This window comes from Notechis scutatus, chromosome 2, assembly GCF_049901735.1.
Source record: "Notechis scutatus isolate UNSWTSFEM ecotype Mainland chromosome 2, rNotScu1.2, whole genome shotgun sequence".
Lineage (NCBI taxonomy): Eukaryota > Metazoa > Chordata > Lepidosauria > Squamata > Elapidae > Notechis > Notechis scutatus.
Genome location: NC_142010.1, coordinates 31,511,784 through 31,534,051, shown reverse-complemented (window position 1 = coordinate 31,534,051; position 22,268 = coordinate 31,511,784). Strand labels below are relative to the sequence as shown.

At 36.7% G+C, this 22,268-nt stretch overlaps 1 protein-coding gene across 3 annotated transcripts in view; it reads right to left on the bottom strand.

Annotated features, from left to right (window-relative positions):
* Positions 1–22,268, bottom strand: part of PTPRG (protein tyrosine phosphatase receptor type G) — a 704,217-nt gene that overhangs the window by 10,607 nt on the left and 671,342 nt on the right. For all 3 annotated transcript variants that reach the window (XM_026679640.2, XM_026679650.2, XM_087954524.1), the window contains exons 15-22: positions 20,752–20,843; positions 10,562–10,658; positions 9,132–9,214; positions 8,777–8,911; positions 7,141–7,275; positions 6,031–6,194; positions 4,017–4,152; positions 2,713–2,859 (exon numbers count right to left, since the gene is read on the bottom strand). In XM_026679640.2, the coding sequence (XP_026535425.2) occupies positions 2,713–2,859; positions 4,017–4,152; positions 6,031–6,194; positions 7,141–7,275; positions 8,777–8,911; positions 9,132–9,214; positions 10,562–10,658; positions 20,752–20,843 (989 nt within the window). The remainder of the gene's footprint in view (positions 1–2,712; positions 2,860–4,016; positions 4,153–6,030; positions 6,195–7,140; positions 7,276–8,776; positions 8,912–9,131; positions 9,215–10,561; positions 10,659–20,751; positions 20,844–22,268) is intronic.

Below are 22,268 nucleotides of genomic sequence, written 5' to 3'. Positions count from 1 at the left end.
TCTATATGTGTACTTTTGGTTTTTCTTGCCTAAGTGTAGGACTTTACTTTTCTCTACATTGAATTTCATTTTGTTAGATATGGCCCAGTGTTCTAGTCTGTCAAGATCCATCTGGATCTTGAGCCTATCTTCTTGGGTGTTAGCTATTCCTGCCAGTTTAGTATCATCTGCAGATTTGGTAAATTCCCCTTCTATTCCCTCATCTAAGTCTATTCCCTCATCTAAGAGTACTGGGCCTAAGACCGAACCTTGTGACACCCCACTGCTTACTTCCCTCCATGTAGACTTAGACCCATTAAGGACTACTCGTTGGGTACGGTTTGCCAGCCAGTTGCAAGTCCATCTAGTGGTGGTGCTATCTATTCCACTTTTTTCTAGCTTACTAAGAAGTAGGTTGTGGTCTACTTTGTCAAATGCCTTGCTGAAATCTAACTATATTATGTCCACAGTATTTTGCTGGTCTACTAATTTAGTCACTGTGTTGAAGAATGAAATAAGTTTGGCATGATCTGTTTTTAACAAACCCGTGCCAACTGCTAGTTATTACTTTACTTGTTTCTAGATGTTGGCAGATCTGCTTTTTTATTATCTTTTCCAGTATCTTCTCGGGTATTGATGTTAGGCTGATTGGTCTATAGTTTCCTGGGTCTGTTTCCCCCCCACCCCTTTTTTTGAAGATGGGAACCACATCAGCTCTTTTCCAGTCCTCTGGTAGTTCCCCGGTGCTCCAGGATTTTTGAAAGATATGGTGCAGTGGTTCTGAGATGACCTCTGCCAGCTCCTTTAAAACTCTGGGATGTAATCCATCAGGCCCCTGTGATTTGTTTTCATCAAGATCAGACAGGTATTCTCTTACTATTTTTTTTGCTTATTTTAACTTTTATTTCTGGTCTGTCTTTTACAGTTATGTTTTTGGTGGGTTGAGCTATAGTTTCTTTTTGCGTGAAGACAGATGCAAAGAATGAGTTAAGAAGTTCTGCTTTCTTTCTGTTGCCTGTTACTTCCTTGCGATCTTCTCTCTTTAGTGGACTGACTGTTTCCTTGATTTTTTTTCTTGTTATTTATATGTTGGAAGAAACTTTTTTTATTATCTTTGACTTTTGTTGCAAGTCTTTGTTCGTTCTGAGCCTTTGCTATCCTGACTTTGTCTTTGCAGATTCTGGCTATCTGCTGATATTCTGCCTTAGTTGTATGTCCTCCTTGCCATTTTTTGTACTTGTCCTTTTTTTTCTTTCAATTTGCCAGAGAGATCTTTGTGCAGCCATACTGGTTTCTTCTTGGATTTCTTGTTTTTCTTTCTCAGTGGTATTGTGCTAGTCTGGGCTTCTATGATCATACTTTTTAGAGTTTCCCAAGATTCTTGAGTTGTTTTCCCCTTTAGGATTTTCATCCATGGAATCTTTCCCAGGTTCTCTCTGAGTTTATTGAAATCAGCTCTTTTAAAATCCAAGACTCTGGTGTCATTATGTTCTGTTGCTTGTGTTTGTGTTATGTTGAATTCTAGTATGAAATGGTCACTCTCACCCAAGGTTCCTGCAGTTTCAACTCCCTCTATCACTTCTTCTCTGTTTGTAAGAATTAAGTCCAGTATGGCTGTCCCTCTAGTTTCACCCTCTACCTTTTGGACAACAAAGTTGTCAGCGAGGTTGGTTAGGAACTTATTTGATTTCTCACTTGGTGCAGAATTAGTTTTCCAATTGATATCAGGATAATTGAAGTCTCCCATTACTATTGTTGTGTGTTTCCTGCATATGTTTGTTAGTTGGCTGGCGAAAAGGACATCTATATTTTCTGCTTGATTGGGTGGCCTATAATATACACCTATGGCCATGTCATTCTTTTTTTCTTTTATATTGACCCATATGCATTCTAGGAGGTTTTCATCTTTGGTTTCATGCATTTCTGTAGCAATACAGTGGTCCTTTACATACAGTGCAACTCCACCTCCTCTTTTATGGGGTCTATTTTTTTTGAATAATTTGTATCCTTCCACCAGCATGTTCCAGTCATGGGTTTCATCCCACCAAGTTTCTGTTATTCCAACTATATCATATTTACCTTCATGTATTCATAGTTGGAGTTCACCCTGTTTGTTCCCTAGACTTTGTGCATTTGTATATAGGCACTTGAGATCTTTATGACTGACACTGTGTTTACTATCTACATAACCTGTGTTGTGCCTGCCTGCCCCTACTTTCTTGCCACCTGTTTAATTAGTGCACAAGGTATGGCACTCACTATTAAATGCTTGGTTTTGGTTGGCATCAAGGTTGATAATCTTACCTGCAACAAACATCTATTTCAATCCTACCATTTCAATTTTCTTGAATTACTTGAATGACCTAAGTATCAACATTGGTCAGGAAGGGCAGCAGTAACAATGAAAACCATTCAAAACTAAGATTGACAAATCATGTAAGTATATTGGAGCACAGGCTTGTGTAGTTAGGACACTGGGTTGAACGTTAGCAAGACCGTGTTTGAGACCCTAGTGCTGCCATGGGGTGGGTTGAGCTCCCATCCTTCACTCCAACTCCTGCCGGGGTCAGGAAAGGGGTCCCCAACTGGATGTCCCCCCAGGCAATGGTGATGTCACTAGCTAATCCTTTCAACCCAGAAGCGTCTCGGTGCTTCTGACACGAGTGTGATGTCATGTATGGTATAAACCTGAAATGCTTTGATCAGATCCACACAGTGAATGTCAAAATTTACCTTGAACTGTTTCTCTAGTCGAGTCTTGCCTCCAATACCAGGTATGAGAATGCTGTTGACATAGCTATGGAGCTGATTGGCAGAAACTTCAGTCTCTTTCCCGAGAATGGCTTCCAACAAGGCATCATGAATGAAAACATACTGCTCCTAAGGGAAGCAAAGAGAGATGGGCAAGTATGGACTCTGTTCAGAATGAAATGCAAGTGCTTTTGAATCATGCAAGGCTGGATATTTGCAACAACCTTGGACCAAAGATTACCTACATAACTTTTCAGTTTCACTGACGGTTCTATTTCTGGAGCATTCATATTCCTGTTTTTCTCCGCTGCTTGTTTATTACCTTTCCCCCCAACATCTGTAATTTTTCTTCCATTCTGTCTAACGTCAGTCACCTTTTTCTATTTACTTTGATCAAACTAAAATAGTGTTATGAGCTTAAACAGTGGAGTTATGGGATGACTTCTATCAACTTTTCTCTCTAACCTTTCTCAAAGGGCTGTGCATTTCAAATAATGCTAAGAGAATCAATCTTGGCAATATTTAAAGTTTTGAAACTTGGGGTCTGTATATTGTGTTCCCCCCACCGACTTCATCCCAAATAATTTCTTAAGCACTTAGCTTGTTCTGACTTTTACATACAGCTGGTCTTCAAATGATGACCAAAGTTGGAATTCAAAATTCTGTTCCGAGAACAATGAGTTGTGCCTGAATTTATGATCATGATTGCCATGGTTGTTGAATGAATCACTACAGTTAAGGGAACCTCATGATTGTTAGGGGACGACTCTAGCTTCACCCACTGACTTTGCTTGTTGGAAGCCATTTGGAAAGGTTTCAAATGGCGATCGTATGACCGTGGGGTGCTGCAGCCATTGTAAATATATGCTTGTTGCCAAGCATCCAAATGTTGATTTTGTGACTGAAGGAAGGTTTTAATGGTTTTAAGTGTGAGAACCAGTCATAAGTCACTTTTTTCACTGCAGTTATAAGTTTAAATGATCGCTAAAACGAATAGTTGTAAGTTAAGGACCGCCTGTAAATGAAAAACAATCAATTTGAATATATTCAATCAAAAGTATGGATGAGTATATATATCTATGTGGTCACTACGAATCAACATTGACTTGATGGCACATAATGATTCTTTATATACATACTTGTAAAACGAACAGATGCACACAAGAAATTTAATCTGCAAATTGTGTTATTTTAGTAGTAAGTGCAATAATCAAACTTCATATAACAAAATTTAGTTGACAGTGACTGACTGCAGTAATGGTAATGAATGCGTTTCTGATTCTTACCTCCGTCTGGACGAGGTAGTTGCGCTGTGTCCTGATGTGTTTCAGGAAACCCAAGACATTAACTGTGCTTTTGTCTTTTATTTGTTGCAGCATACTGTCTATTACAATGTAGGTACCAGTCCTGCCAACACCAGCACTAAAACCCCCAATCATAAGTAAAGAAATAAAGCAGTAGAAAACGTAATTAAATATTAAGAAAGAATGCCTCGACACTATTATTAATTTTTATAACAACCATGGAAGTGCTGTAAGCAATGTTCAACCTGAACTTCTTCAAATGGAATAGGATATGGCTCGGGATGCTAGGAGTAATCCCCAAATTGGCACCCTGGAATATGCTTTGGTGATGAAATCAAGATCTCTGGGGAATTTTGACAAAATGGCTTAAGGTATCCTAAGTTTATATCCTTTAGAGATCTGCCAGCATCCCAAATGATACATGTAAACGTTTCTAGTATAAATTGTATTGCTTCAACCAATAAACTTTTCTGTGGTTGATGAAATGTTTGCTTTGCCAGAAGGACTTCAAGATTTTTCTTTGAAGATAAAAATGTCTTGTGTTTTCTTTCTCTTTCTCTTATGTTCAGCTGTCAAGTGCCTTTCTCTTCCTTTCTCTTTCTTTTCTAAGATCTTTATTTGCATGCTAACAAAATACTCTTTCATCACAGCCTTCGCCTCACAGCTAAGGATCTTTTTTGTCACAGTGCATATTAATGTGATTTTCAGGGAGGAACTAGCCCTGCAGAGGGAATAAAAATATATATATATATATATATATATATATATATATATATATATATATATATATATATATATATATATATATATATATATATATATATATATATATATATATATATATATATATATATATATATATATATATATATATATATATATATATATATATATATATATATATATATATGGGAGCTATGTCCCCACTAGTGAAAAACTCAGGATGATTCAAATCTGCTTTCCAATTGTTCTATGATTATCGAGTTCCAATTTTAGATCAGGTTTTGGAATGCTTACTATTATTTACTTTCAAAGGTGACTAGATGAGAAAGCTTAGTTTGCAAATCAGAAACCAATTATAGTTGTACAGCAACTTCAGAATGAATGATACTCAGAAACTTGTTATGTAATTTCCCCTTTTTGATATATCAAAACATTTTCACTATGTATATCATAGCATCCTTTTCAATTCAGAAGAATGAACTTTACCAAATAACTGATGAAAAACCTTTTCAGATGGTTTCTTTTTTCAGTTTTATAAGAAAAAATAAGAATGCTAACATCGACACATCCAGGAAACCTGAAGGTCATTTTGGCAATCAGGATATATTAAGAAATCTCATGAATGCAAATATACCTATTTCCCTGACAATGTGTTTTTTGTTTAGCTTTGTGCCTAGTTATGACACAGTGCTTTTCAGTATTGTTTCCAGAATAATTTATGTTATTAAAAAAATAAAAATCCAGAACCAGATGAGTATCATAATTCTAAGACTTAGAATGAATCCTTGGTTAAATCCTACATTCTAAGACTTAGAATGTATCCTTGGTTTAATCCTACATTCCATGAATGAGCTTGGAAAAGTGTCTCAGACTCAAGTCTCTCTGTAATATGTGTTTTTTGTTACTGTGGTAAATGTAGCTATTTATTTTGGTATTGAATGTCATCATCGTCATTACATCACTAAATGAATTTAGACTCATGGTGATTTGTAAAAATGTCAGCAGTTAAAAGAACAGGTGATGGACATATAGACACATTGCTGTATATAAAAACAAAACTACAGTTGCAACTGTACATTAATCTACACTAGGGGTGTCAAATTGGCGGCCTGAAGGCCGGGTGCATCACACGCAGGCCATGCCCACCCCTGCTCTGCAAAGGCCCCCCCAAAAATCATGGCACATCATGTGACATCACGTGACATGGCAAGTTTGACATCCGTGACCTACACTATGTTGTCAACAAGAATAGATTGACAATGTCCAAACATACCTGCAATGTACAATTACTGGACCCATCTCAGCAGTTCTGGCTGCAGAGGATCTTCTCACAAATGTCAGCACGGGAAGTGCATATTCAGGTACTCCCATGTCAGGCCATTGTGTGTAATGGTACTGAATGACCGTCCTTTCATTTTGTCGACCTTTGGGATTCCCCTTTTGATCCAGAAGTCATGAAACATACAGGTAGAAAATATTTATATTAATTAACATCAAGGTTTCCTTGTGTTCACATTTTTCCTTTACTGTTCAGCTCTCTCTGGACACACTAGAGCAGAATAAACTCAACGGTGCTATAATTTAAGGATTTTATGTGAAAAAGCCCTGTAAATTCTAATATAATACTATTATCGAACAATTGAGATACACTTTGCTTTACAAGGCAACCTTCTTTGTAATTTTGTATTATTGGACTAACATATCAGTTTATGAGAGTCCAGTTTCAAGTTCTTACAGCCTGACATGAATTGAAAACTGTATCTTCCAAAATGCAACTAAATAAGATAAAACTGATCTTTGTCTTTCAGGTTCATAGCTGTATTTCACTTGAAGAGTAGTAAAAACTGGGCCTCCCAAAGTTACAGGACTACAATCTCTATAATGATTGGACTGATAGGAAATGTATGTAAACTATTTGGTGATTTTTATACCTTTTTAAAATCTAACAAAATTCACAGACATAATCCTGTTTTAATTTGCTTATTTTTGATGATCAGCCTACTCAGAAAACCATTACAGTAATTTATGATGCTTAATATAAATTCCTTGTTCAACAGTGCCAAGTTTGAAAAAAAAAAGATGTTGATGAACTATTTTCTTTTACATTCACTTGCAATTTCAATTATTGTACTCATTTCTCTCAGCTATTAAACATTCTTAATTTCCTAAGCCTTGTCAAATTGTAAAGATATATTTTCTGCTATGGGCATTGCATTGTTCTTGGTTTTCTGGCCCTTTCTGCTTCGTTGTACACTATAGAGAAAGTCTTGCGATCGCAACAATCTTCGAATAGTGTATGTATGTACAAATGGGTCACACTCCGTAGCAACATCCCAAATGGACATTTATTTTTAAACCAATGTAGTGTAATGATATTGCTCACTTTTTTCATTTTTGCATTCCTGACTGTGAAGCGGCGGACAGTGTAGCAAGCATGTACTTTTGTGCTCTTCAGTGTGACAATGATATGGCCATATTCCTCACTGTTTTCAGTTGGCCAATATTGGTCACATTTTCTCTGAGGAAAGAAGAATAACATAAAGTGTTAAAAGTCTGTATGATGCCAGAGGTTTCTGAATTAAGGAGGATTCAATCAAGAAATCTGGCTGAATAAAAGAGCTATATTTCTCTTTTTTGGTTCTAAAAAAACTGCTTATGTTTGTTTAACTTTTTTAAACACTTTATTAAGAATTTTTAGAGGGACATAGTGGCTAAGACTCTGAGCTTATCAATCAGAAAGGTCGGCAGTTTGGCGGTTCGAATCCCTAGCACCACATAACGGAGTGAGCTTCCGTTTCTTGTTCCAGCTTCTGCCAACCTAGCAGTTCGAAAGCATGTAAAAATGCAAGGAGAAAAATAGGAACCACTTTGGTGGGAAGGTAATAGCATTCTGTGAGCCTTTGGCATTTAGTCATGCTGGTCACATGACCACGGAGACGTCTTCAGACAGCGCTGGCTCTTTGGCTTTGTAACGGAGATGAGCACTGCCCCCTAAAGCCGGAAACAACTAGCACTTATGTGCAAGGGGAACCTTTACCTTTTACCTAAGAATTTTTATGAATAGGTTATTTCATGAAGCAATTGTTAGGACATTATTTGTGAAATATTGTTTATAATATAGATTATCTGATATATTTTTACATAAATTCATCAATCCTGGTATAATTTAATTATTTTTAATGCCTTATATTTGTATATATTTTGTCATATGTCTGGCTTTTATTTGTGTTAGTCTTAGTTGCATATTGTTTTTCCAATGCTACTATGAATTGTTTTGATTATATTTTTAATGGAATGATAGTGTATACATAAAAACTGAGATAATGTCTTGCAATTGAACTGGAACGTACCAGCTTCAAACTTAGTTTTCTAGGTCTTATTTTTCCTGGGCTACAAACCATTCTGAAAGTGGGTTTTTTCATTTCTTTTTCTAGTGGCAACCCATTTCAGTCAATGTTAGCTAGTGAACCTCCTTTTTTATCCCATTGTTCTTTTAAGATAGAGGTCCCCAATCCCTGGGCTGCGGCCCACCACCGGGCCATAGCCCTTTTGGAACCGGTCACGCAAGTGGCGGTTGTGTGTGTCTTGCGCAGTTGCATTTGCACGACTGGCAAATACTCATGCTTGTGTGCCCAGCTCCATATTTGTGAGTGGCAGATGTGCGTGCTTGGCATGTATAGCTGCATGGAGTTGCATGCGCAAGCACACACGCCTGCTGCTTGCCTGGAACCCTTTCCTCTCTCCTCTCCTGCTGGTCCGCCTAGGAATTCCTAGCAAATGGTTTTGGTTATATTAGTTAAAGATGGTTTTATGCAGGAAATAAACTACTTTCATATCATGCCTGTTATTGGCTACCCATGAGCAGAAATGAGATCTGCCTCATATAGTGATTTATTATTACAGTTTATGTTAGAACAAAACCAGTGCAACTCCTTAACAAGACTGAAAAAAGATCACACATCTCTGGTGAGAATTGGAGAAAAATGTTATGGTAATAAAATGCAGGCTATTCTACTTACTCTTCCTTTTTCCACAAGATTTGTAATCATGATGATAATCCCAGTGTTTTGCTCCCAAATCATTCTCCAAAAATCTTCAAATGTTGACTTTAAAGGGCCCTGGGTGGCAATGTAGGCTTTCGCTTTGTTGTAACCCTTCAAAAGAAATCACAATAGTATGTAAGATAAAAGTCTCTGCAATAGCAATCATATTAATAATGTATGCATCTCCACAGCAGAGCTCTTTTCTACTGAATGTTTGAGGAATTTGGAGCTGAAGTTGAAAAATGAAAAGTTCTGCATGCATTAAGAATTTCTGTTTCTTCTGAGGGACAAGATTTCTCGAGAGAGCTGAGGAAGTAACAAAACAACTTACATCAACATAATTGGCATTAATGTAGTCGCTGTGCTTTGAATCTTTTCCTGGTAAAGGTCTTAGTTTCACTCGACTATGATCATCTGCAGAAACAAACAAGGAAAATACACATTTAAGAAAGTAAGCCTGACACATTTTTCTTTTTTAGTAGATGATTGACTAAGGAAAGAACTCTCTCATGTCAGTAAATGTTACAGAGGAATTGGATTGATCTAAAAATAGGTTGTTCGGCAAATAGGAAGCGTTTTCTCAGTTGGTGATCAAAGTGTTTTGACTGTTTTCTTGGAACGCCTAATAATATCAAAGTTATTAATCAATTTTGGGTGCAATGGAATGCCAAAGACAATCAAATCAGGTAATCAGTTTGGTGAGATCCAATCAAGCTTCTGTTAACAGAAGTCACAGAAAGGGGAAACTTCAGTTTTGGAAAATTGAACATTTTCAGAGACAGACATGAGGAAAACTACTTTTATGAGACTGCACCAGAATTTTGGCGATGCTATTGTTCAAAATTGGTATTTATTTCAAATCATGGCAGGAAAAATGAATATGTCCCTGGAGATTGGTTTAATGAAGCTAGAAAAAAAATAACAGTGTGTGGAGAGGGAAGGAATATGTGAGTGTAATGCTACTTACCAGTATTGAATCCTATCCTTTTAATTAATCTCCACTCTATTAAAGACTTTCTGGGGATTAGTATATCACATTGGAAAAAAATTAGTCTAGAACACTGAGCTGAGTATTTCTTATGCAGAGTCACTCTGCTAAACAAAAACTGTATATTTTTAACATCAAAGATTATCATTATACAGGCCTGAAAGAAGCATATTATGCATTCGTTGAAATTTTATTATTTTACTTTATTGTAAGTATACTTATAGAAAGCCAGTTTGGTGCAATGATTAAAGCACCAATCTAAAAACTGGGAGACTGAACTTGTAGTCTTATGGATGAAGCCAGCTGGGTGACATCGAGCCGGTCACTCTCTTTCAGCCTTAGAAAAGATGTAATGTCCAGCAACTTGAGCATCTGTGGCGCAGTGGTTAGAGTGCAGTGCTGCAAGCTACTTCTGCTGCAGCCAGCTGCCTGCAATTTGGCAGATCGAATCTCACCAGGCTCAAGGTTGACTCAGCCTTCCATCCTTCCGAGGTGGGTAAAATGAGGACCCAGATTGTTGGGGTCAATATGCTGACTCTGTAAACCGCGTAGAGAGGACTGTAAAGCACTATAAAGCGGTATATAAGTATATATTGCTATTGCTAACTTCCAAAAATCTTATCAAGAAAACTGCAAGAACTATTTCAGGCTACCATCATGACTCAACATTGACTTGACCATACAAAAATAAATATAATGATAAATCGGGACATCATTACAAGATAACACAGTAGTTGTTATTTATGACTTCTCTGAAGGCCATTATTACTCACATGCTAAAATGTTGATGTATCTGTTTTTGTGCTTGTTGTCGGGGTGATTGGAATGTTCAGCGGTGATGTTCATGTCGGATGTACAACGCTGCACTTCCTGTTAAGAAAACAAATTGAAAAAGCAGATAAGTGCCAAGCATTTTGCAAACAGCTCATTCAGAACATATTGAAATGCTGGGAGATAATTGATTTTTCCCCATGAGTATCCTTTCAGCAAAATACAATGTAAACATATTCCAGCAAGTTCTATGAAAAATATTTTCTAGTTCCAAATATCTGATGAAATCTACAGCGATTAAAATTCAGTCTAGTGCAAAATCCTGGGTATAGTTGTATTTGTAACTATTTCTCTCATAATAACACCCAGGAAGAGATTCATTGTAACTATAGGCTTTTTGTGGCCAATATGAAACAGTACAACACACTATTAAATAAAAAGATAGATTGAACCAGATTTGTATCTCAGAAAAATATATATTTTAGATAAAATATAATGGTTATCCCACAGGGTTAAAAAAGATCAAATGACTGCATAGAAAACACACACACACACTCATCATGCTTTTCCCTTTTGTGTTAATCTAATATTTGCTCCAAATCATTCAGATTTCATCTACATTGCATACTATGTGTGTATGTTTCTACCACCTATCATCCATCCATCTATCCATCCATCGGCAGATCTCGCTCTCTCTCTTTCTCTCTCTCTCTTCCCCCCCCCCCTCTTTCTCCCTCTCCCTCTTTCTCTCTCATCTGTCTAATAATCTATCATTTATTTCTTTATATTTACAACACATCTCTAATATCTTTTCATGTGTTTATACACTTGTTAATTGATTCCATTACACTCCCTGTTTTATTCCCTCCTCAGTGTTGATCACTAAGCATTCCATCTATCTTTTCTTTTGTTAAGATCCACACTAACAAAACTTGTTGCAGCCTAGTGATTCTAGAGGCTTAGCAGCCACGGTTAAGAGTCTTTCTTTAGTGGAGGGCAATTTTAGAATTCCTTTCTTGATAATAACCCAGGTCTCTGTCACAACTGAACTACACCTTGCCAAGACACAGCGTGGCCAAACTGTTCAGTGTTCATGAAATACAACAGACTTGGTGATTTTTTAAAGAGGATATTTCTTTTGATAAAACAATATTGTCTTCCATTCTGTTATAAGATTTCCTGCCCAATGTTACAGAGGCTATGAAGAAAGACAGCTTGTTTATTTGTAAATACACAAATTTCAATAGTCATTGTGCATTCACACAGCTATACAACTTTCTCACAAGAGGCAGTGCTTTGATATAATCATATAGTTGGAAGGAGTCATTTTGGTCTCTGAATCCAATTACTTGCTCTGAATCAGAATCTAAATTGAAGCATTTTAAGCAGATAGCTGACCTTTGTTTAAATACATCCAAAGTAGGGGAGCCCATAACTTGACTAACTAGTTCCCCTATTATAGGGCTGCTACTGTTAGGAGGTTCCTTTCTATCATTCAATTGTAATTTGCTTTCCTATAATTTAATCTAATATTCTGTACTCTGCAGTCTGGAATCTTTTTCTCTGTGATGCCCTTTGAAGAATTTGAAGATTTCTTTTCAAGAATTTGAAGATAGCATATCTCAGGCATCTTTTCTCAAGCTTCAAATGCATAATTTCTTCAATTTCTTGTCACAACATTTTGTTTTTAATCCAAGTAATAATTAACTAGCAGAAGTTTGAAAATCACTGTGGTACAGTGACAAAGGTGACAAGAAAGGATTTCATTAGTGACATTGCCTGGATGACACATTCAAAGAAGGCGTATGTAGCATCTTAACATTTTTGGACAGAGAGTGAAAGCTGACTTTGGGATCCTTAGCTTGAGGCCACAACAGAAATATGCTTAAATTTGCAGACTATGCAAGCTGGGACTTTGAAATGGCCAAAGTCCCACTAATTCCATCCAAAAAGAGAGGAAGTTTCTCTTCATCCATCCACCAATCTAGTGTTCATCATTTTCCATCCTGTATCCAAGTGCTTTATTTTATGTTCATATACAATGGTTCCCATTCTTTTGATCAAATTTGTATAGAGTATACATGTGTGTATGTGAAAATTTGCATTGCTATATTTAATTTTGTTAAATAATACCTCTCATTGCTATCAAGGGATTTTTTTTTTGTTTCTGCATATCCTAAAAGAATCTGTTCCCATCAATGTGTGAATACCGATTCCCTTATTCATTGTAGACTAGGATTGCCCACAGATACAGGCTAAGGGTAATCCTATGATTTAAACTGGGAAATGGGCAGCAAATAAACTTAATAATAAAAATTTAAAAATTATATGAATTTGGATATCTAGGGGAGGAGTGTGGCATGCATATAGCAATAGCACTTAGACTTATATACCATTTTATAGTGCTTTACAGCCCTCTCTACGTGGTTTACAGAGTCAGATATTTCCCTCAACAATCTGGGTCCTCATTTTACCCACTTGGAAGGATGGAAGGATGTGTCAACCTTGAACTTGGTGGGATTTGAACAGCTGATAGTCAGCAGAAGTGGCCTGCAGTGTCTGCGTGTATGACAGCTATTGGTTTGGTAGGCTATGCTGGGTTATATTCCTGTGTTACATCTGTGGAGTATTATCAGGGACATCTGGTACCCTCTTTCCACTCCAGGTTACAAAGATCCTACAGATATCTTAATCTTTATAAGTACCCAAACTTCAAAATAAGGGAAGTCATTAGTACAGCACAGCTGCTACAAAGAAAAATCAGAGCTAATTGCCAGAAGGAATTACCAAGAGAAATGTTAATAATATCCACCTTAACATGGATTTCATGATTATATAGAAATGTCACAAAGGACTGCCTTGCAATATCACAGCTCACTGCTGCCCCTCAAGTGCAAAGAATTCACCTATCTTTACTCTTTCTAACCCAATGGAATACTGGAAAGAAATTATGGCTGCAGGATTAGGAGTCTGCCCATCAGCAGGATGACACTTATAATATGACCAAGTTTGGTTGTGTGGTAAGAGACAACTAAAGACACACTGAGTTTAAAAATTGGCCAGATTGGGCCAGGGGCTGTGGAAGAAAAAAAGATCCAGAAACATTTCTATAGGAAAGATAGTTGGGCATTAACTTGGAATATTGTCAAGTTCTCTGTTTAAAATTCCCTGTCCTCCTTCCTGGGGTGTATGGAGCATACAAAAGTGGTCAGACTCAATACAAAGCAAAAGCAGAAAGACATATTTAGACTTGGATGCAATATATTTTATTACACTTAAGAAAATACAGATGCCTTAATGACAACTTCTGGTAAAGGAGTTAAAAAGAATTCCAGATGCTACAATCTGGATGATTTCTTTCCCCAGCTATTCTTTCTAAATCAACAGAATATTGGAAAGCAATTTTGAAAGGAGCTTAGAACTTTGAACATCCACCAATTTAACTCTCCTAAAATTGAACAGAATTGGATCAAATCTGGTGTGGGAGGCGATCTTGGCAAAATACAGATTGTGAACTAGATCAAATTAGGGTCTGCAATGAAAGAGATTCCTTAATGCATTTCTATGGACGATGCAGTTTTGCAGTGGATTGGAATATTGCCAGCCCCTCCAATCTAAGCCCCCTGCCTTTTGTCATATGTCCCCCACCTATCTTCCTTTCCTTTCCTTTCCTTTCCTTTCCTTTCCTTTCCTTTCCTTTCCTTTCCTTTCCTTTCCTTTCCTTTCCTTTATTATAGTAGTAAAGAAAAGCCAATTATTTTGTTCCTTTTCCAGAAGGAATAAAAACTCCTCCTTCTACTCTCATTCCAACACAGACAGATAAGAGGAGGCTGGACTAATTCTTTTATGCAATTTTCCCCATCAGATTGGAGGCAATGTATATGGAAATAGAAATATGTTTTTAATTTTAATGAGAATATGGGGAAGAGAATTTTCACCAGGGCTGGAAAGAAGGGAATACAGATGTTACCTCCTATATATTTTGTATAGGTCATCTGCAGTGTACATCTTCAACCATGGACAATGTCATGAATAATTGAATAATATACAGAGGCTACATTTATGATGCATTCAAAAACCTCCATTTCTAGAATGAGTAAAATAGACACCCATTTATAACTCATGTCTTTCTGTCTCTCCCCTATGGTTGTAAACTCCATATAACCTGGTTCTACTCTTTATTTTGTTAAATGAGGAAAAGAGAAAAGGGAATAGTATTTTATTCTCAACACTTCCATCTTTAATAATCCAATTAAACTCAATAATAGAAAACTCAGAAAATACAGAAGCAATTACTTCTACTTAAATTAAAGAACTTCCACAATTCAATTTTTACTCTTCACCATGAATTCCTATGTCACATTTTATATTAAAAAAGGGAATAAACTACAAAAGCGGCATGTAATTTGTAATTGTCATTATTATTTATGTAGAACAATGTCAGTGTGCACAACATTTTACACAACAAAATAAATAACCCCGTTCATGGTTTTCAAGTTTCTTTTGGTTGATCTACTTCCTCTCTACAGTGAAAATAGTAGTCCAGTTTTATAATAAAACAGCCCATAGAAACAATTTGATCCAAACCACTGAGGATTTAAAATTCCTTAAAAAATAATTCAAATTGGGAACAATGTTATATATATGGCAAGGAACCACTACAATGTTATATAATGATCAGAAAAATTACCAGTGTCTATTATTTTTCTGAAAGGTGGTTCCAAGGTCAGGAACTTTAATTAACCTTTCTAATGCTTAGAGGTAATGGCTCTCTTTAATTCAGCTGAAGTCTCAGCTGGCCCATATTGGGCTAATAGAGTAGGTGGCCTGGGAATAGATATCAGACACCAGAATGAAGGAAGAACATGATGATGACTGATTTTCACAAGCAATGACTGATCTTACAAAAAATACTTAGAAGACCGTAAACTGGAAAAAAAAACTAAAGAACTTTTCAAATCTAAAAATGTGTATTTTATTATTCAACCTTTCAACAAAACATTCTGGTAGAAATGTTTAAGATTGGACAAATGTAAAGCACAAAATTTAGGCATGCTCATCTGGATATCTCTTTTCTTATAACTATAGCTGTAATCAGAGTGTTTTGGTCAAATGTGTTTAGCTAAAGACTAATGAGAAATCAGGGTGATATGCTCCTTCAATTATTTAATTTATGAGCAGCTTTGAGTTAACTCGTATTAAAAAGAATAACAATGGGAATGGATATGGAAGAAGTATGCATCACTGAAATATTCCTTGTAAAAAGAATGGAGGTATGTCACATATTTATCTGTGACCTTTGGTTTTGATATCCATTCAAATCAGAACCCCATTTATTATATTTCACTATCGAAAACCAGATAGACTCGGTGCACCTAATAGTGAAATACAGCCAAACGCAATGTGATAATTAGAATCTAAAGAGAGACAGATGAAAAACAACAAAAATAAACACTCAGCTGACAATTAAAGTCAATCTTCAAAGGGCAACTTGAAAATGCCTTTGTCTAATGGCAGAAGGTTAGTGGGGAAAGAGATAGGCCATTTTAGATGCTTGAGGTTTTTGTTATAATCATACTGGATTTATATTGATGCTGCAGCACAGAGGCAGTATTCCCTGATGTGAGACCGCTCATTTATTCTTGCTTAATTTATTTAAATGAGAAAAAATAAATAAAGGTAATAAATTGGGAAATTACTGATAGAAAATTATAGATTGATAACAATTGGAAAAATGATCATTTCCAGGACATACACTTTTATTAAATTTTGAGTTGTTTAGTTTACAACACCTGGCAATGTGTGAATTATTCAAACAAGTCACATTGGGACTCTGAATTTTTATGTGATTGGAATACTGTTTTGCAGTCAATATTTGTGCTTCCACAAAGAAGAAATTCAACTCACGTTTATTGGCAGTCATGGACCAGAATATAAACAGTCTTAGACTTAGAAAAACTTGAGATATATGTTATCAAACCTATTAGTGTAACAGCTGAATTGATAAGATCTCTGTTATAGCAGACCAAAGCTCTATTAAGTCAAAATTTCTTTTTCAGACAGCACTTGAACAGTTGTGTGAAATGAGGAGCAGATTATTTTCCAGTACACAATTTTCAAAGATGCTTACCACTATAGAGAAAACAAAGATCCATCAGTCTCCTTTTAGATTCACTGATGTATAGCTAATAGATCAACAAAATTGACAAAACAATCTGAGAGGTATGAAAATATAACGAAGCTATATTTTCAAATTTTAGTTTTTGGGGAAGAAAAAGGCATTTTCCTCATAAACAAAAAAAAGTTCCTGTTTTAATAACAAGTATTTTAAATAGAAGGGAATTTGCCAACGTAACTGAATCTGGAGACAAATGACATCAGAACTGATAGATGAAAGTACTATAGCTAGAAAGCACTTCCTCATCAATAGGTGGGAATTATATTTACAGTAGGGTGACATTATTGTCACCAAGTCCTGTTATTCTGTTATTCCCCTTGTCAGGAGCAATTATTAATCTAAATTTATGCAAACCTCTTTTAATAGAGGTTCAAATTATAATGAAATCTCAATTTAAAGGACTGGTTGAGGAGTGGGCATGGCTGTTATTCCCGATTGTCTGTTAAATTGAAAAGTACATCATAAAGACACTTGCATAATATCATTACAGATTTGCATAATATCATGATGCAAATGCTACAAGATTTCATCTGCAACATTCACAGTCTGTGGCACTGATAGTCCACTCAATAGAGGTTTCTCTGTGGTGAAGAAATAGAGACTCAGTGGAACACGAAAATACAAATGAAAGTGAGTAGATCATCAGACTGGTGGCCTATTAATATATCTTGACAAAAGGATCCTTTTCTTGATTTTACTGATTACAAAGTTCAGAGTACAGAGTCATTGGATGCCCTACTCTCCTGAAATTAATTTATTAAAAAAAAGATTTGCATCTTCTTTACAGTCCCATCTTGAAGGGACTGTAAAGAAGGGACCGATTAGACCATTTAATACAATTTTCTATTTAATGCAGTAATCATTTGTGATAGATGGTGGCCCAGCTTTCACTCAAATGGTTCCACTGCTGGTTCCATCGTTGAATTTATAATTAGAAGTCATAGCTAATCTTTTCATGTTCCTCAGGGTTTCTTGATGGACAACTTGTCATTTATCTAAAATACTTGTATATCTCGTCAATGTCTCATGAAAAAAACAACATTTTCAGCCACATAGAAAGGATAACAGAAATGGAACATTTTTAAACATATCTACAGGGAAAATATTGCATATAAATTTACTACTTCTTTTCAAGATATGACTCTTTTCAGTGTGACCACAGTGTTAAAAAATAGTGTAAAATATAGCAATATAGACTCCAGAAGTAGGGAGTTTGGCTCTTGTTTCATAGGGATGCCTTAAAAACATGCAATTTAATTCTTCTACAAATTCCTTTTAAATTTATCATTAAGATAGGCTTTGGGGTTGAAATTTCAATTATAAAATGGACTAACTTTCCCTTTGGTGGAAATTTGTAATTCAAAAATCCAGTCGGACAAACAATCAAAGGCAGCATTGGTCAATAAACATACTGAACACAGTATTAGACATGTCCATTGTCCCAGGCACACAATGACTATCTTCCTTTTTGTTAATGGCAGTGATTTCAGACACAGCTGAAGCAAAGTTTCCAGTTGTGTAGCTGGTTATTTTGAATAATTAAATGGTGTCACAACCAGCTGTGATGAATTGGACTGGGGTCTCAATTCATAAATAATTGAGGAGACGGCACTGCATTTGATCAGTCCTATCAACTCCTGCTCTCCCGAGGATAAATGTTTGTCCTGAATACCATCAACATTGTTAAATACCTCAATGTTCCTGTTCAGTCATCCAGCCAAGAGTCAATTTGACTAAATCACTTTTAACACCTTGCACAGCCGCTGTCCTCATGAATACAAAATGCTCATGAGTGGCACAATAGGATTTTTCTCCTATTATTTGGTGGTCGGTGTGTAAATTATGAAACAATGCAGCCAATATTTAAGCAAATAAGCAAAAAATCTTCAGGAATATGCCTGAAGGAACCAGGTTTTGTACAAGGGCCTTATTTTGTATAAGGTTGAACACAGAAATGTTCCTTATCAAACCAACAATTTTGTTAACAGTCGTTTATGTGTAAATGTAGCTGCCTTTTATGATTTAAACATGGCCATTTTAACACCTGATTATTAAAATATGTTGAGGCCTGAAACCATATTTCTGCCTCTGGTCCTGAGACAGATGACACAACAGCTGCATGCTATTTTTGGCTGTGAGAGCTCAAAAGATCCCTCCTTCTTGACAGTTATTTCAAAGCCCAATTGTGCTGAAAGGAACACAGAGTATTCAGAATGGTTAATACTGGCTTTTGGGAAAACTGTTTTTGCTGATTAGACCCTGAGTCTGTCACTGTCATTAAGCATGAAGCTGTGTTTATCTAAGCCACATGATTTATAAACCCAGGGAGCACATGGAGTCAGATGAACACACAGCTGCAGTAAGCACTTGTGTTTCAAAGCTGTAAATGTCTTCAACATGCATGGCCTTGGTTTCAGTTGCTGATGGTCAATCCTATATCATAGTTATCACATTACTGGTTTTAAATTATTCCAGGTTTTTTTTTCCTTGAGTGAGATGCAGCTTTTTCAACTTTCTCAACTTCCAAACATTGTAGTTTAATACATGTTATCAGACAGGATTGATTGATCGATCAATTCATTCATTCATTCATTCTATTTATATAGGTAATTATGGTAGCTCCAGCACCAGTAGTATGATGTCATACCAGCACAGATGCCACATTGACATTTATTTCTCTGAATCTCACAATCTCTTGAAAATTCTTTCAAAAGAAAGTGCCCTCAGGAAGATGATTCGGCTTCCGTCACAGTCAAAGTTCTTTCTTCTTTGGCTGTCCTTTCAGAGGCGAACGTTGCTAATGCCAGCTCCCTTGGCTTAGGTTTAGGCTTAGTATAACTTTGTCACTTTGAATGTACACTAATCGGCATACCTTCAAATGAAATTTTGTTGCATACAGTTCTCAAAGGGTATCCACCTCCAATATACAACCCATAACCATGACAAAATAAATAAATACAAAATTGTGCATATACCATATATATGACACAGAGAAACAACATCGTCTAGTCTGGATGTACACATGTACATGGCGAGAGAAACGAATCTTGCAAGTTTACCAGACGGATGGCATAAGGAACAAAGCTGTTACAGAATCTGGTAGTCCTGCTAGAAATACTTTGAAACCTCTTCCCAGAGGGGAGCAACAGAAACGGACAGTGAAGTGGGTATGTCGGGTCTCTAACAACGCTTTGAGCTCTAAGCACATAGTGCTTATAAGCATATCCTGAATAACAGGAAGCGAGCTTCCTCTAATCTTCTCTGCTGTCCTTACCACTCTCTGTATGGACTTTCTATCTGAGGCACTGTAGCCAACAAAGCAAACAATGTTGCAGTTTGTTAAAATGCTCTCAATCATGCCTCTGTAAAAAATAGCCAGGATAGAAGGAGAAAGATGCGCTCTCCTCATCCGACGCAGGAAATGCATACGCTGGTTTGCATGCTTCACTAAGGATGACGTGTGGAGAGACCAGTTCAGATTGTTAGTTATCTGCACCCTCAGCTATTTAGTACTGTTGACCACCTCTATAGCTGCATCCTTGATACTGAATGGAGTATGGCTTATGTGCCTATTGCTCACTTGATGTCTCCACTGATAGTCTGCTGCTTTTTCCCCAGGCTTCAGTGTTTCCAGTAATGGAGAGTATTTGTAGCTCAGGGTTGAAATGAGGGGTCCTCGGTGCTCTCTGAGCTTGGTTGTTTTCTTGCAGACGTTTCATTACCCAAACCTGGGTAATTTCATTACCTTGGGTAATGAAACATCTGCAAGAAAACAACCAAGCTCACAGAGTGCCAAGGACTCCTTCAGTGTTTCCACTTCCCAGTCAGAAAGTGTATGGGCATGACAGAGTTACAATCTTACATCCATTTACCTGGAAGTAAGGTCACTGGAATTCAATGTCAAGGGAATTTATTTCAGAGTAGACATTTTGGATATTAATAGATTCATAACCAATCATTCATAGATTCATAACCAAAAAGGAGTTTTCCATTCTAAAAGCTTCTAACACATACCTCAAAATCTTCTGAAAACCCATGCTGGTTGTTGGCATACAATTCACCGATATGCTTCACAAACTGTTTGACAGGAATAGCTTCCATGTCATCTGCAAAATGAAAAAAATTAGATTCAGTTCCACTATTTATTCCCCCCTCCGACAAGCTTGATGTTTCCTCTATATACTACTTGCCAATAATATGTTTATAAATATGTTTTAATGTGCATTATCAAGTGAAATCAGCCCAATATATTATTCAGATTGTCTTACCATTTCCTTTAGCTCAGGACTCAAGAAGCCATAACCTTTCCTAAATTGTTGGGCTGTAACTTACAGCTACCAACATCTTTCATTTAAGGTTATATTTGCATGGGCTGCTGGAAGTTGCAGTTGAACAGCATTTAGAACAGGGATTATCCAGTCTTGGCGATTTTAAGGCTTGTAGACTTCAACTCCCAGAATTCCCCAGCCAGTCATTCCTCATGCTGGCTGGGGAATTCTGGGAGTTGAAGTCCATAAGTTTTCAAGGAGGCAGGAATGGTGCGGATCCCATCCCCGAGGAAGATACACCTGGTGGGACCCAGAAGAAGGGTTCTCTCCATGGTGGATCCCTCTCTCTAGAACATCATTCCCCCAGAGATGAGAATGGTCCCCACTCTAACATTCTTCCAGAAGGCGCTGAAGACGTGGTTCTGCCAGTGGGCCTGGGGAACCCAGAGACGGATGGAGCCCATTAAATGGCTCGTGTGGTCTGCTGTCTCCAGGGTGGCGGGTGGGGAGGTGATTTTAGTATATTATTTTGATTCTTTTAAAATTAGTTTTATTGTTTAAAATGAGGTTTTATATTCTATAAGCCGCCTTGAGTCGCCATGTGCGAATAGGCGGCAATACAAATTCAATAAATAAACAGACAAACAAACAAACAAGTAAGTAAGTTGCCAATGTTGGACACCCCTGATCTAGAAGAAACCCATTCCTGATTTAAATTTTGACATTAATACATTTACTGCCAAAGTTCTCTATGAATGAGATGGGCGATACCTAAATTTGACTAATAAGTAAATGTAATGACTCTGTTGTGTCAAGATGGGCTAATTGTATAGAGTGTTATTCAGGGCTCATTGTGTTGTATAAATATTTTGCTTAATTGGGTTTTGTTTTCACTGAAATATATTTTGCTATTTGCCACAATGCTAATAACAACAGGACAGATTGCCTTGTTTTTGATAAAACTTGTGAGGTGTCTGTGCTTCCTTACTTGGGAATGTTTAATGAAGGGAAAAGCAAGACATTTTGGGAATGAATACCATTTAATGATGTCATCATACCAATATACAGATAACAGATAATCAGAGTTGGAAGGGACCTTGTAGGTCATCTAGTCCAATCCCCTGCCCAAGTGGGAGACCCTACACCATTTCTGACAAATGGCAGTCCAATCTCTTCTTGAAAGCCTCCGGTAATGGAGCTGCCACAACTTCCGAGGGCAAGCTGTTCCACTGATTGATTGTTCTCACTGTCAGAAAGTTTCTC